The sequence below is a fragment of the Epinephelus lanceolatus genome, chromosome 12 (assembly GCF_041903045.1).
Source record: "Epinephelus lanceolatus isolate andai-2023 chromosome 12, ASM4190304v1, whole genome shotgun sequence".
NCBI classification, from domain to species: Eukaryota; Metazoa; Chordata; class Actinopteri; order Perciformes; family Serranidae; genus Epinephelus; species Epinephelus lanceolatus.
The window spans coordinates 40,086,514-40,102,084 of NC_135745.1; the positions used below are offsets into that span (position 1 = coordinate 40,086,514).

General features: G+C 41.2%; 1 protein-coding gene across 2 annotated transcripts in view; it reads left to right on the forward strand.

Moving 5' to 3' along the window:
* cables1 (Cdk5 and Abl enzyme substrate 1) overlaps window positions 1-6,543 on the forward strand; it is a 30,220-nt gene extending 23,677 nt beyond the window's left edge. For both annotated transcript variants that reach the window (XM_033650553.2, XM_033650554.2), the window contains 3 exons: window positions 2,338-2,444; window positions 2,595-2,802; window positions 4,721-6,543. In XM_033650553.2, coding sequence (XP_033506444.1) covers window positions 2,338-2,444; window positions 2,595-2,802; window positions 4,721-4,861 — 456 coding nt within the window. In that variant the 3' untranslated portion in view covers window positions 4,862-6,543. The remainder of the gene's footprint in view (window positions 1-2,337; window positions 2,445-2,594; window positions 2,803-4,720) is intronic.
* Window positions 6,544-15,571: the final 9,028 nt, after the last annotated feature.

Genomic DNA, 15,571 nt, shown 5'->3' on the forward strand with positions numbered 1-15,571 from the left:
CTGCGGCTCTGTCTTAATGTGACTCACCCACCTGGTACTCAAAGCATGTTATAACAAGCACAAAGCGCTGTTTAATAGAAGCCTGATGGAGGCATGGGAAGCTCAGTCAGCAAACAAGTATGTTTTGTGTCTGTAGATTTGTAAAAGAAAAGGCTGAAAGTACTCATCTTTTACTTATCCTCAACAAATCCTAATGCAAGATAGATCAAAACTATCCCTCAGTGTTTTTAACATCCCTACCCCTCTGTCTGTTTCATTCAGGCCCAAAAGGCTCAGTATTTTTTTTAGAAACAGCTGGGAGTTGTAGTTTTTAGCAAGTCTCAAGGTGGAGTAAATAATTGAGCATAGTGTTAGTTCAGGCAGGACACGATGTCAAGCTCAGCTCACATCCCAGCTACATCAGCTGATCTCAAACAGCCCAGTCAACTGATGGAGCAGCTGATTGATGTAAGAGAGTCAGCTGATAGATCACATGATTCCTTTCTATGCCACCAATTGGTGAATCTCATTCAGGACGCCCTATTTAAACTGCTCTGGCCTGCCTACTGTTGCTGCTTCCTCTACAAGCTGCTCTGCAACCTGCCTCCACCCCAGCTCCTCCTTTTCATGTTGTGTCTGACTTATTAATGTCATTTCTGTTTGTCACTGATGCTGCTCTGTTCTGTTACCGGTGGGTCTTTGCTGCTGCTCTCCCTGCCTTAGGCTTTCCATGTAGGTGCATGGAAGGGCAGGGAGGTTTGATCTCTCTGTCTCAGACTTTCCTAATTTGCACGTGGAAGGGCAGACAGGTGTGCTCTCTCCACCTTAGGCTTTCCATGTAGGCACATGGAAGGGCAGGGAGGTTTGATGTCTGCCTCAGGCTTTCCTAATTGGCACGTGGAAGGGCAGACAGGTATGATCTCTCCACCTTAGGCTTTCCATGTAGGAGCATGGAAGGGCAGGGAGGTTTGATCTCTCTGTTTCAGGCTCTCCTAATTTGCATGTGGGAGGGCAGACAGGTGTGATCTCTCCACCTTAGGCTTTCCATGTAGGCATGCAGAAGGGCAGGGAGGTTTGCTCTCTCTCTGCCATATGCTTTTCACGTATGCATGTGGAAGGGCAGACAGGTGTGCTCTCTCCACCTTAGGCTTTCCATGTAGGCGCATGGAAGGGCAGGGAGGTTTGATCTCTCTGCCTCAGGCTTTCCTAATTGGCACGTGGAAGGGCAGACAGGTATGATCTCTCCACCTTAGGCTTTCCATGTAGGAGCATGGAAGGGCAGGGAGGTTTGATCTCTCTGTCTCAGGCTCTCCTAATTTGCATGTGGGAGGGCAGACAGGTGTGATCTCTCCACCTTAGGCTTTCCATGTAGGCACGCAGAAGGGCAGGGAGGTTTGCTCTCTCTCTCTGCCATATGCTTTTCACGTATGCACGTGGAAGGGCAGACAGGTGTGCTCTCTCCACCTTAGGCTTTCCATGTAGGCGCATGGAAGGGCAGGGAGGTTTGATCTCTCTGCCTCAGGCTTTCCTAATTGGCACGTGGAAGGGCAGACAGGTATGATCTCTCCACCTTAGGCTTTCCATGTAGGAGCATGGAAGGGCAGGAAGGTTTGATCTCTCTGTCTCAGGCTCTCCTAATTTGCATGTGGGAGGGCAGACAGGTGTGATCTCTCCACCTTAGGCTTTCCATGTAGGCACGCAGAAGGGCAGGGAGGTTTGCTCTCTCTCTGCCATATGCTTTTCACGTATGCACGTGGAAGGGCAGACGGGTGTGCTCTCTCTGCCTTATGCTTTTTTCAAGTGGAAGAGGCTTTCTTTGTAGGCCCTAGGAAAGGCAGAGAGGCCCCAGAACAGAGCCATACTACCAAATATAACACTGTAAATCAAAGTGTTCCTGACTGAAATGAATTTGATGGGGACTGTTTTCATTGGAGGATTAATACACATTTGGTATGCTAGTGAGTATTTACAGCAGCAAGATGATGTATTGACTCAAAATAAGTGCCCAGGTTCACAGTGCTGAAGGAACACTGGTGTTTTTAATATTTTTGGGACAACAATGGAGCTCTGTGGCACAGGAAAATAAGGTGTGTCAGGCTTTGGATACACAGTAGGATGTGTGTGATAGCAGGATCAGTTCATTGTTGTTTTGGGTACTGTCATAGGATTTGTTGACAATAAGATAGAAATAGAATATCACCAGATTTATCCTTTAAGTAACATGACTAACACCAGCTCTCAGTGAAGCCTCATTGTGAGATTGTGGAATCCAACACTAGTGTGTGAGGATCCAGTGATCCTGCCCAGTGCTGAAAGTAGTGTGGTCATCCTAACACCACCTCTGGTTTTCCTTTTCAGACTACGGTCATTGAATATGTCAAACCCTCTGACCTCAAGAAGGACATGAACGAAACCTTCAAGGAGAAGTTCCCCCACATACGGCTCACACTCAGCAAGATTAGGAGGTAAAACAGACAGAAATGTGTGTGATATTAAGCAAGTGTGATGAGAAAGATGATTTAACTTTACCGTGACCTGTTTCCTTTTCTTTAACGTCATCTTTATTTATTTCTCCCTTTCTTCTCCTCATTCTCTGCTTTTTCGTCTCTCTGCAGCTTGAAAAGGGAGATAAAAAAGTTGGCCCAGGATGAATGTGGTTATGAGGAACCGACAGTGGCCATGGCTTTCGTCTACTTTGAAAAACTGGTGCTTCAAGGCAAACTAAACAAGCAGAATCGTAAACTTTGTGCTGGAGCTTGTGTCCTTCTGGCAGCCAAGATCGGCGGTGACCTCAAAAAACACGAGGTCAAGCTACTGATAGACGTAAGTTTCCTCGGCCACGCTTACAAAAAATCCTAACTTTGTTATTTGATCATACTTTGATGGTGTCTTGTGTCCTCTCATTGCACCAGATTAAAGGGTCAGTTCACTCAAACTAGAGTCAAAAATGAAATAGAGAGAAAATCAGGACATTGTTTCCAGACAGATGTTTTTTCAAAAGTTTCAAAACAAAATTCCCCCGGGGTTGGCAGCAGACGTCTCAACAGCAGATAACTCAAAGCATGACAATTTAAAACCCAAACTTTTTGCATGACTAGATACCACAAGGGGTGCGTGATGATTTCAATATCAAATACAACATTTAGCTGCCATTGCTTTCAGATCTTTAGATATATTTTTACAAGTATCCCTGTTGCAAGGGATTTTAGGTAGATGGGACGCACAAAAACAGCATTAGGAAAATAGAAGTGGGGGCAGTGAAGAGTATTGCAGTCACAGTGTGAAACAAATAAAGCTGTTAGAGGAATGGGTGTCGACAGAACATTTCACTATAATGAAATCTGATCTTCCTGTTTTTAGGTGAGTGCTAGATCTGCTGTTGCAGGTCAAGCGGTTTCCAAATCCCATAAATAGCACGGTGCTTATTTGTCTAGAGTCTCACCGGGGCCGCCCACACTAAGAATGATAGCTGTAAGGATAACTATAACAACAACGACGTGAGCATCCACACTAATAAACAACAGTGTTCTGTAAACAGTGGCGGCGCCAACATGTACTGTGCACTCCAGCAGTGTCAGCAGGTCGTCTCCTCGTCTCCGTTGGTAATGATAACAAAACACTTGCCTCTGATTCTGAGGGTTTACCTGATTGCATCCTGATGTCCTGCTCCGTGGTCATGGTTTCAGACTGTTTTATCAAACAGAGGTGCTTTTTTTTACTCTCAGTTATGAGTCTTTCGGCAGTGCCCTGTTTTTAACATGTCGCCCTGTGAATTCAAATGGACTTTGATTGGCTGTCAGTGTTTCTATCCTTCATCAAATCAATCTGAAAGTGATGCCAACAATATCTTGACCATGTAAAGATAAAAACAACGATTAAAACATGGTGTATTAATGAAGGATTTTTAACTACAGTCAGAATGCCTCGAATGCATTTTTGGACTGCCTGCCTCTACTATGTCATTTTTTATCTTTGACTCCTTACAACAACCTTTTTTACAACTAACTACACAGAGCCTTAACTCAATGCAGCACTCCCTATTTTTGCCACAATATCTTGGCCACTGTCGTCGTCGTTATAGCTGTGGTGTGGGCTTCGCCAACCACTTGAGTCAGAGCAATTTTTAAAGCAAAATATTTATCCATCCATCCATTTTCTAACTGCTTATCCTCTTGGGGGTCGTGGGGGGGCTGGAGCTTATCCCAGCTGACATTGGGTGAGAGGTGGGGTACACCCTGGACAGGTCACCAGACTATCTCTGTAGAGACAGACAACCATTCACACTCACATTCACACCTACGGACAATTTAGAGTCACCAATTAACCTGCATGTCTTTGGACTGTGGGAGGAAGCTGGAGCACCTGGAGGAAACCCACGCTGACACGGGGAGAACATGCAAACTCTGCACAGAAGGGCTTTTAGAGTGATAAATCCAACCCCCATTAAACACAGTGATTTTTTTAAAACTGGCAAAAACTACACATTTAGTTTTCTCTATCCTGTCCGTCTAATCCTAAAATTACATCTCTGCCACCATTTTCCTGTTGGCTTATGAAATATGGTGACTGCATCAACAGTAGGTTTGTCAACCATCCAAACACTCCCTCGTCTTGTCCAAATTGTCTGTGCCAGTCCTCATGAAATGCTGGTTAAAAATAAGCACGTGTAGCGAGAAGCAATTAGGAGTGCAGCATTGCATTTATTATTTAATCTTAACTCTTGGTTCTTTTTTCATTGCAGAAACTGGAAGAGAGGTTCAGGGTGAACCGCAGAGAGCTGATAGCCTTCGAGTTCCCTGTCCTGGTGGCGTTAGAGTTCAACCTGCACCTGCCAGAACACGAGATCATGCCCCACTACAGACGCCTGCTGCAGACCTCCTAGCATTAGTGACCCATCAGGAGGACGACCACCAGGTTCTCCTCCTGATCCTCTGCTTCGAACCATTTCCATCCTCCCACCTATCTCTTCGTCCCCGTCTGACAGTTCTAAGGTACCGCCGGCTGTCTCTCAGCTGCAGCCGACAACACTCTCCTTCCTCTCAGAGACCTGAAATCAGCCAAAGGGACACACATTTCCAAAACTTTCCTCCATTGTTTGACTTTGACATCCATCACCACTACGCGGACTTCGGAAAGAAAGGGTTCAGCCGTCTAGTTGTTTTCTTAGTTTGCATGTTTTCACATGTCCTCATCTCCACTTTGTACATTTTAGACCTCTCTTGTTGATTAAGAGAGCTTTTTGTTGTTTGAATCTGATGGTGAACATTTTTTTCTCAGTTAAAGAGCAACCAATGATTGTAACATTTTTATCATCTCCTTTTCATTAATCTCCCTCTTGTAAACTTTGGTATGATTGGTTGCCTCCTGACCTGCGTAAAATTTAAACAAAAGCCTTTTAAGTGGCTGGTTTTGGCTGGACTTCCTCAGAGTGACTCATCTTTTTCGCAAGTCATCGTCTTAAAAGTGCACTTTTTGAATATTGAGAGACATAAGGGGCGGGGGGGATTTTTTTCAGAGTTTTAATGAGCTTGGGAACTAACCCTGAAAAATAAGCTGTGTTCATAAGCACCACACACACAAGTCATTTCAATGGACCTTTTGAATTGTTTTCCTCTTTATGGTTTATTCACGATTTTCTAGCAACAACTATCTGCATGAGAAGTAATGACTGTTTGCATACAGGTACTTGCAGACAAGATGGGACTTCCTATTTTCACTGAAGTATTCCATTCATTTTCTACCAGTCAGATGCTTGCTGTAGACTTGCAGAGACCAGACCCACTTTTATCAGTGTCGAATTTCCTGTGCTCTATGTTAGAGTGTATTGCTAGCACATTTACGGTGCTGTATCGGGGTCAGGAAGGTAGCTTTGAAGAGGTGTTCATGAGTGCGTAAATGCCATTAAACAGTGATCAGGATTTGCAGCAGAGCGGCAGCAGGGTGCTCTCGTGTTGAGAGAGAAAATGTCCTTCACCTGGGGGACGTGACCTAAGACCCTGTGCTGGTAATTATCCTCCCTGCTGAAGTGTCCTTGAGCAAGACTCTGAGTCCCTTCAGGCTTCAGGGACACTTCTCTTTATCAGACTTCTCTGAGGAGAAGAAAAATCTGAACGAGATCCCAGCAGGGATCAATTACGAATCAAACATTCACATTTAACTTGAATAAGCATTTGTTAATTTGAAATCTAAATTGTTAAAATTAACTTTACCAATGCGACCTATTAAAAAAGTATTTTTCCATTCCTTTGGCATGTATCTGAACTTGATTTTCTCTTTCATGACCTTGAATTTATCTCACACAATACCACAGAGTATTGAGGGGGAAAAAGGTATTTAATGCTGCTCCAAGTATTGATGGTATTTGAGTTGAAATGATCATCAACATGAACCCAAATTGTAATGAGAAAAAGCATGGACTGTGCTGATTTAAGGTGAAAAAATACTGAGCTTATTTCTGTTTGCAAGCCCAAAGATTTCGCTTTAAGATGCACACTAAAGACTCATGGGCGACACTTATCACCTGTGTATGTTTGTAAATAAATTGCTTTGCTTGTTCAATCAAAACCAGACTCGGATGTGTTTTTGCTTCAACAATCGAGCGTGTATCGATATATATGACATCGGCAAACTTGTTTATTTCTGTCATCTTTAGCTGTAACTGAAACGTAGCAAAACACATTTTGGTCTACAGTCTGTGTTTTGAAGGATGTATCCAGGATGTCAAACTGTATCAGCAGCAACAACAGGTTAAAAAGACAAAGATAGTTAGAAGCTAAAGCCGAACTATAGGCTACAGATCACAGTGTAAAAGTGAACCACCACATCACTGCTGATCGCCACACAAGACAATGAATCTCTAGGCGAAGTCAAACAATGTTCATCTGCACACACTGTGATGACACACAGCTGGTTGAATATGAGCAAAGTTTCCCTGCTTCCCTTCACTGGTTCCTGTACAGCAGGGTCGGTCTTTATTCACTGTTGCAGTCATGCAAAGGCAAAAGCAGCATGTGTATACATTCAGTAGGCTATATCTTCAGTAGCTAGCTAGCTAACCCTACACTTTTCAGGGTTTGATTTTGGTTTTGGAACAGGGAAGAAACGTATATCTGTTTCCAACCTCTCCAGGTAATGAGTGTCATTAATACACGACGTGCCCCAGGCACAACATTTAGCTCCAAATCCACAAAACCAGCCTGAAAATGAACGACTAGAGTCAATGGAGCACAGCTGTGTTGTTGTCGTACGCTGGTCTGAGCCGGCCCAGTCTGCGTCAGGGGGCAGGACCTAGCAAAGGGTCAATTAAGGCAGCCTTAGACCAGCAACACCTGTGTTCTGCAAAGTAATATTACTGTTTTGTGAATGGAGTCTGGAGGCTTCGAGAAAATAGCTTCCATTCCCCATCAGAGAGGGCTGTCTGGCAGCAAGTTAAAGCTGTTCTAATATTCTAAATAGCGTAAACTTAAATTGATATTGATATCTTTTAGGTAGGCCCTTTAAAACACTAACTATCTGAGAGTGTTTGCTCAGCACCGTTTCATTTTATGTACGTGACGCAGGAATTCTCTTCCAGAAGTCATTGTAAACAAACGAGATTTGGTCTATTGGGCTGGGCAGTATGGGGAAAATCAAATGTCAAATCAAATGACTACATACCTCAATATTTATAATGCAATGATATTGAGTTGACTATTTTTGCTTTCACAAAGTATTAACACAGTGAAATGTTTGATAAATAATGATCAGTAATGTTGATAGTGGGAAAAACAAATATTAGAACAGCTAGAACAGTCGGTGAGTTCAGAAAATTGCATCACTTCACTGCAACACAGCCTTTGAAACCAGGGAAAGACAACATTTGTGCCACATTATGATATCCAAAACTTATGACGAGATCTAGTCTAGTGTCACAATATTAATATGATGTTGATATAATGCAAGTTAATGCACTGGAGCAAAAACAACATGTTCAGGAGGTGTTACTTCACTAGATAAATATTTGTGAGAAAAACTCATGTAACATAAGTAAACAGCCAAGCAACCGTCATCAGGTTTTAAATGTTTCTAAGCTCTGATTGGTGCATGAAAACACGGGATGTTACACGTTCCCAGATGAGCCCCGCCCACTTCTAAAACACAAAGAGAAAAGGGCAGAATCAGAATGTACAGAAATCTCTTGTGTAACAAACAAAACTGTTGTAATTTTAGCACATCACACCTGCAGGGTGTTTGATCAAGATTACCAGCTAAGACAGACTTACACCAGGTTTGTTTTTGTGAGGGTGATTTAAACCTTTCCTCAGTTACTGTGGAAACTCACCCCTCCCAGACCAGCCTGCTCCCAGTCTGACTAGTTTTCAAGCTTCACCTGCAGCTGAACCAGAGTTACAGTCAATCTGCCAGGCTGGAAAACTATTTTCTCTGCAGTCCCCCCTCGACGATTCCTCTAACTGCAGCACTGAGAGCATGAGTCAGTTTTACAGTACAAGTCAACGCCAGCTTGCAGACGTGTTACATTCATCACATTCTGACACTTGTTGCATATTTAAAATATGAGTTCAAACCTTTTTTTAGTCTGCAGTAACATTCCAGGTGCTTTTCAAGTGCACTGCAATTATGATAAAACTAATAATTAACTTTGACCACGGCTGCAGCCCTGTAAGTGGCATTTTAACATTTGTTCTTTCCTAAAATGGCACTTAAATAAGATTAGAGAAGCAGAAACCCAGACATCCATCTATTAAGATACAAGCAGCAGTTCTTAAAATGACTGACTTTGCACACTAAGCCCTGTTTATGAATCACCCCTCTGTCTCGCAAATGCATAACGTGTATTTTTCAAACTGTCAGAGCTCGTTGTTCTAATACGGTAAATCAGCTGTGAGTCCACAAGTTTTGACTGGAAATGGATTGCACCTGTGGCTCTGATGCAATCTGAGAGGTCAGTTTCTCACCGAGTGGGAACTCTCCTGCCTGACACACATCCAACGTAAACAAGGCCCGCAGTCACGCCAGTCTCGTGCTGCCATCAAAACAAACAGGCCAGGGCCGAGTGTGGACACATGGCATACGTGGCTTAGTCCCCTCCATTGACAGCCTAATTCCCCCCGCACTGCCTCATAAAGGGGTCTATTGACAGCCCTTCCTGAGCCCTGCTCACACACAAGTGACCCTCATTGTGAAAATATGTGTACCATCGTTTGGGGCAAGCTGCGGTCTATTGCCCTTCCCTTTAAAATAACAACATTTGGCTGAAACGGCATTTTGCCCCTTTCCTGTCATGATACTGTGACTCAGGGCTTTTCCACCATTTACAGTAGTTTGTAAACAAGGAAGTGGTGAACACTTCTCTGCAACCAGATGGGAACCTGTTGGACATCCTTGATCTTGGATTCTGTCCTGTAGTAATATCATTAGTTTGACTCGTGCATGTGAGGCGAGTCCATCTGTTAAAATCCACGTTACTCACTTCACTAACTGCAATGTTGTGTTTCAACTGCTCCATGGTCAGGAGGGGGAAAGCACCGCGGGTGGACCTGACAATCTGATCCCCTCTTCGTGTTTGACAAGGCTACCTAATCCCTTTTGTTCCACCCCAAGAGTCTATTTCAGAGACAACTGAACCCACTGTAACAGAAAACCAGTGACGCAAAGCAGGACATTAAACGCTTCTTACACTTATTTATTCATGGTTCTTTAAAAAACACACAGATCGACTTTTTTAAGGAGGTGCACTGGAGGCCCCAATGTCAATTCAAGGACGACTGTGGGAAGAAGCACAGGGAAGAGTGGACGTAGACAGGGCTCGATCTGAGCAGAGCTTACGCTGTGTGCTTTTAACAAATCAGTTTCAGTAGCAGATGTACACGACATCTGATAATGCACCAGTATTAAGAAGCATAGCAGTTTCTTGCAGTCATTATAATCATGGCATAAACATCTTAAGAACTTTTGACAAGGTCCCTTACTTGACAAAGTCTTGTTGATGTTCCCAGTGTTGGGGCTAAGCTATTGCAGACGTAGTTTACGGTGAAAGAAGGTGAACTACAGCAAAGCTATCCAAGGTAAACATCTAGTTTGGTCAACTAAAGCTACTTTATTTCAAAATACCTTGTAAAACGATCAAATTAACAATGTACATGTGATACGAAAATAAAACAAAATAGCTACAAAAAAAGTCTAATTCCAGCAAAAAATGTCACTCAGTTTAAGCTGCAAAAAGTTGTTTACATATGATCACAGGTTATATATTATTTTATTTATTTATTTTTTTTTTTATTTAAGGTTTAGAGATCAATGACAATGCACATTAATTAAACTTTTTTTTTTTTTTTTTAAATGTAAACATGCCAGAATTAGCCAAAAGGCTATTTTACATCTGCTGTCCCTGGACTGATGTTGAATAGTCACCCTAAAAGAATATGAAAGATTTAGTTACAAACATACAAATAATACATTAAAGAATAAGAAAACTAAATCTGAATAAAGATTAAAATACAAAGAACAATGCAAAAATTCATACATACACATGCATGCTAACAGAGACTCAGCTCAAACAGCAAACAGTTGCAACAGACAAAAAACAACACTGAGTAGCAGCACCAACATCAACAATTGATTACACATAACACATTAACAAACTGACAGGCCACAAGCAAGCAGGACATAGACAATCAGCACATTATAAAAAGCCATGCACAAAGAGCAACAATGATGCAAGACAATTAGTAAACTGACAGACAACGTGACATGACAGATGGCATCAAAAAGCAGCGGCATGCAGAGCAGCAAACATGGAGAAAATTAAATATATTATATTAATTATACATTTAATTTATTTATTTATTTACTTAATTTTTAAGATATTTTTAGGGCAGTTTTGCCTTTAATTGATAGGATAGTGAAGTGTGAAAGGGGGAAAGAGAGAGGGAGAGACATGCAGCAAGGGGCAACAGGCTGGAGTCAAAACCGGCAACAGCCTTGTACATGGGGCACCTACTCTATCCACTAAGCCACCAACACCCCTATATATTTAATTTAATTTAATTTAATTTAATTTAATTTAATTTAATTTTTATTTTGTTTCATTTTATCAATTAATCAATTTTGAAAAATTGGGGCTGCATGGTGGTGCAGTAGTTAACAGGTTAGGGTTAGGGTTAGGGTTAGGGGGGTTAGTCCTACTGTAGCATCAACAATCAGCTGTGCAGTGACATCACTAGTCAAAAACCCTGTATTAATAACTATAATCTGGAATTTTTGATATTAATGTCTTTAGTCAATTCTCAACCAAGAGTTTTACTTTGATTTGGCTTCCTGAAATTATTTTATTTTTAGGAATCATTGTCAAAATACATAATACAGTGCTCATATAAGCAGGGCTACTCATTTCTCTCATTGGTTAATTGAATTCAGTTACATTTGCCAGCAAAGACTCTGATGTCTACTTTTTTCTTTGCTACTCCTGAATAATTTTTTCCACCTAAATGAACTGGAGCACCGTTGCTGTGCAGTGTGTGTGCGTCTGTGTCACAGTGAAAGATGGGGGACAGGTCAAAGTCTGGTGAGAGGCGAGCCTTGCACATCTTACATAATCATGCTCTCACAACCGGTATATTCTCCCCTGCAGACAGCACAGCAGACCTGCAGAGGAAATTAATATTTTAATCTCTCAGCCAGATTCAAAGAACAGTTCCCCGCTCTCACAGAGCAGCGGATAAATAAGTCATGAGCTGGAGGTTTGTGTGACAACAGAGCTGGACAGACAGACACAACAACAACATGCTGGGAGGAAGTCCACAGCTCGGGGCTTTGGCAGCCACTTTCAGATGGGATGTGAGTGACTGATGGGCTGTGAAGTTTCCATGTAAATACCCAGGAGCTGCAGAGTTCGACCCTGAACAGCCAGCTCCATTCACATGTGTTAGCTCACATGAACTGCACACTGGGCATCTGAAATACTTGCACCAGTCAGGAAGTGTAATTCACTGATGAAGCACTGCTTCTCTTCAAGACACAATAATTAGGTCACTCCCACTACATGACCCAGAGCATGATGCAGGCAGAGCTGCATGAATGGATTCAGGCGCCACACTGTGGTCAGTCTGAGTAATGTCAGCTGTGAGTGGTTCATGCTACAGATGCATTCACTGCACTTATATTAGGAAGAATAAAGAATAAAACTACTTTAGATTTTGCTCCAAGAAATCTTCCTCAGGCTGAAACACAACATCTGACTGAGGAGAAACTTTTATTATTACATCATATTAAATGAAATGCACAGCTGCAAACATTATGTTAACTCTTCATATATTAACGTGCACATATTCACCAATAACAAGTTGCTATTAGCTTGCATATCAGTAGCATGTGGGTACTTTATTAGTGTTTATAAAGCGCTTATTAAAGCCTTAGTTTGCTTGACCATATTCCAGAACTACCAGGCCATTAACTTAGAGTTTTCCCTCAATAACCTCCTAATTACAGTTTATTGATAGGACATAAGGAAGTTATTGATTATGAGTTAAATTTGTAACATGCTTTGCTCAGTGTGGGCTTTATTAAGGTGTTAGTACCACAAGAATAGTCATTTTACCTTAGTAACACATATTAACACTTGTGGTCTATTCTTATGCAACGAAACACAAAATGGTAGCACTAAATTTAAATAGTCCAACAAATGGTTTATAGAGTATTGTAACATGTCATCAGCTTGTCAGGTGAGATTAAACAGCTTAACAGTTTCACTTTATTTTGCAGATGTCTAACAGAATATCTTTATAGTATGTGTGACCGTTTTTGAACATATCTACATATTCCCAGAGTAAGTTTGTTGAACTTCAGCTACACTCAACCAAGTGAATTGTCACATATACTCTATAGCTAAATATCTAGAAGAAGAAGTCCACTCCCCCACACAACCTTTTCTTTTTGGGAAGACAAATTAGTATTATTATTTAAATTTTTTTTTTTAGAGCAATATACAAAAAAAAAAAATCAGATTTTTCAAAGATTTTTTTAACTGAAGATTTTCTATAAAATTATTGCTACTACAAAACAACTTCATATGTTTGATTTTTTTTTTTTTTAAATCATCACTATGTAGATTCTGCAGGAAGACCAGTTGCATTTGTTTTTCTACTGTCTACGGTGCAGGTTTCTGGACTGATATCTGAGGCTGGCGGGGGCCTTTCAACATTTGTTTTGAACCAACACCTTTAAACAATGGTTTGGGGGTCCTGGGGTCCGTTTCACAAAGCAGGTTTAGTGAAAACTCAGAGTCTGTTAACCCTGAAATGAGGGAAACTCTGAGTTTTCCGTTTCAAAAAGGGAGGTAACTCAAACCAGAGAAAGAGGGGTAACTCTAGCCTGTTTCAGAGAGAGAGGTAACTTAAGCTCTCGGTCAGTTACCGTAGTAACAGACTCTATGAACCTAACCTGGTCGGGACCAGGTTTTTCTCAATGAACCTCGAGTGTCTCTGTCTCCGCCCTCTTTCAGAGCCACACACTCCATTTGATTTCCTCATTCATTCAGTCAGCAGGCGAGTTTTGGCGTAGCCTAGTTCTGCCGTCTGTCATTTAAAAAAATCATTTAAAAAAAAATCAGAGTCAGTATATTAGAAGTCCATTAGGCACAGTAGGTGGCGACTTTTTTCACTAACATGGTATGTCCTTTTGATAACGATCCCGTGGATGAAGGTGCAGCATTACTGCGCAGAGAATTAAATATTCGTCAGGAGATGGTTATCAGACCACGCATAGATGTTCTAGCATTTCCACACAATTATCTTTTTGAGCGGTACCGTTTCACGTCACAGTCCATCATCTACATACACAACCTAATCCGTCCTTACATTTGCAACATTACCAATCGTAGTCATGCTCTCACATCCCAGCAGATATTGTGTGTTGCGCTCATAGACTGTATAAAAATGCGCTGTTTCTTTACAAATGGAAGTTTTTTGTACAATGTCGGAGACGCTGAGCACTTGAGTAAGGCAACTGTATGCAGGGCGGTCAGAAAAGTGTGCTCGTTTTACGGGCATCTGCCTTCTTTCTGTTGGCTGAGTAGAAGTCTGTGTTAGTTTAAATAGGCTTAATTATTTAACAGAACATGATATAGATGAGAAGACATTTATGTGTGTGAAAACAGCATTATGTTGGGGATAAGACAACTGCACAGTCAAACAGCCACTTAATATTTACTTTACAATGTAAAACATTATCAAAATGAAGCACCCCCATGAGATTATGCCGAGGTCTTACCTGTTTGAACAATGTTTATATATTTCATCCTAAACTGCTGCCAAGTGCGCTTCTCCCCTGCGGGATTGCACCTAAATGAAATAAATTAATAGGCTACCATTCAAGCAGTTTTCCCCTGTAATATTATTGTGATTGCAAAGGACTACATTTAAACTTATGCATTCTCCCACGCCGTCTCCCTCTCTTTTGCAGCTGCAGCGGTGTTGCACTTCTTTTTGAAAACGTGTGCAAACTCGCCGTATGAGCGCATTAAGATTTCTTATTCTAGTGGGGTGAAAAACGCCCTCCCCGTCCCCGTTGCCATGGTGACTCGTCGAATCGGGGCTCCATTGATGCTGGCTTTTTATAGTTGTGGTGCACGCGCTTAACTCCAGGTGAAACTACTCTTGAGTTGATTAAACTGATTCAAATCAGCTGTTCTGGAACCGGAAACTCAGAGTTTCCTATCTCAGAGTAGATCAACTCAGAGTTCAGAATTAGACTCAGAGTTTGTTGAACCTGCTTTGTGAAACGGACCCCTGGATGAAAACTGCCCCCAAATAATAAATACAATTATAATAATAATATATTATAATATAATATATAATATAATATATTAATTTACTGTAAAGCTCAGTCAAGAAAGAAATTGAATTGAAATTCACTGAAAAAATACAGTGCAATATCAGTTTCTTATGGCAAAAAATATTGCTACAAACCATTTTAATGTAGCACAACATCACATGAATGGAAGAAAATTTGCTCTAGTGAAAAATGGAACTATAATTACATTCTGTTTTACTAGTACTATTAACTTAATCATTTGAATTGCTCATTTGATCCTATTAACTCTTATATGTCCTTTCTTTATTCACCTTGGTCTGTGTGAGTCTGTTTTTGTCATGTCATGTTGTGATCTGTGCTTTGTGTATTATTATTTGCCTGTAGTTTAAAAAGTAAAAATAAAAAAAGACAAAGCAAAACAGCTGAATCGTTGAATCCCAACTAATTAGCATTTGAAATGTTAAAAACATTCTACAAACTATCTGTAGGTGAACTTTCCAAATAAACTGTTACCCACTTATTATCCCACACGGGTTCGCTATTATAAAGTGGCTCCCTTTTCACACTCCATTACACATCCATTATGGCACACAACTACTGCACTTAAAGGGATAGTGCACGCAAAAATGAAAATTCAGCCATTATCTACTCACCCATATGCCGAGGGAGGCTCAGGTGAAGTTTTAGAGTCCTCACAACACATTTTTCCAAACAACTTTTTTATGTCGGGGCTTCAGGACACTTGGATCACTACGGACGAGCAGTATGGAGATATTTTATGGTT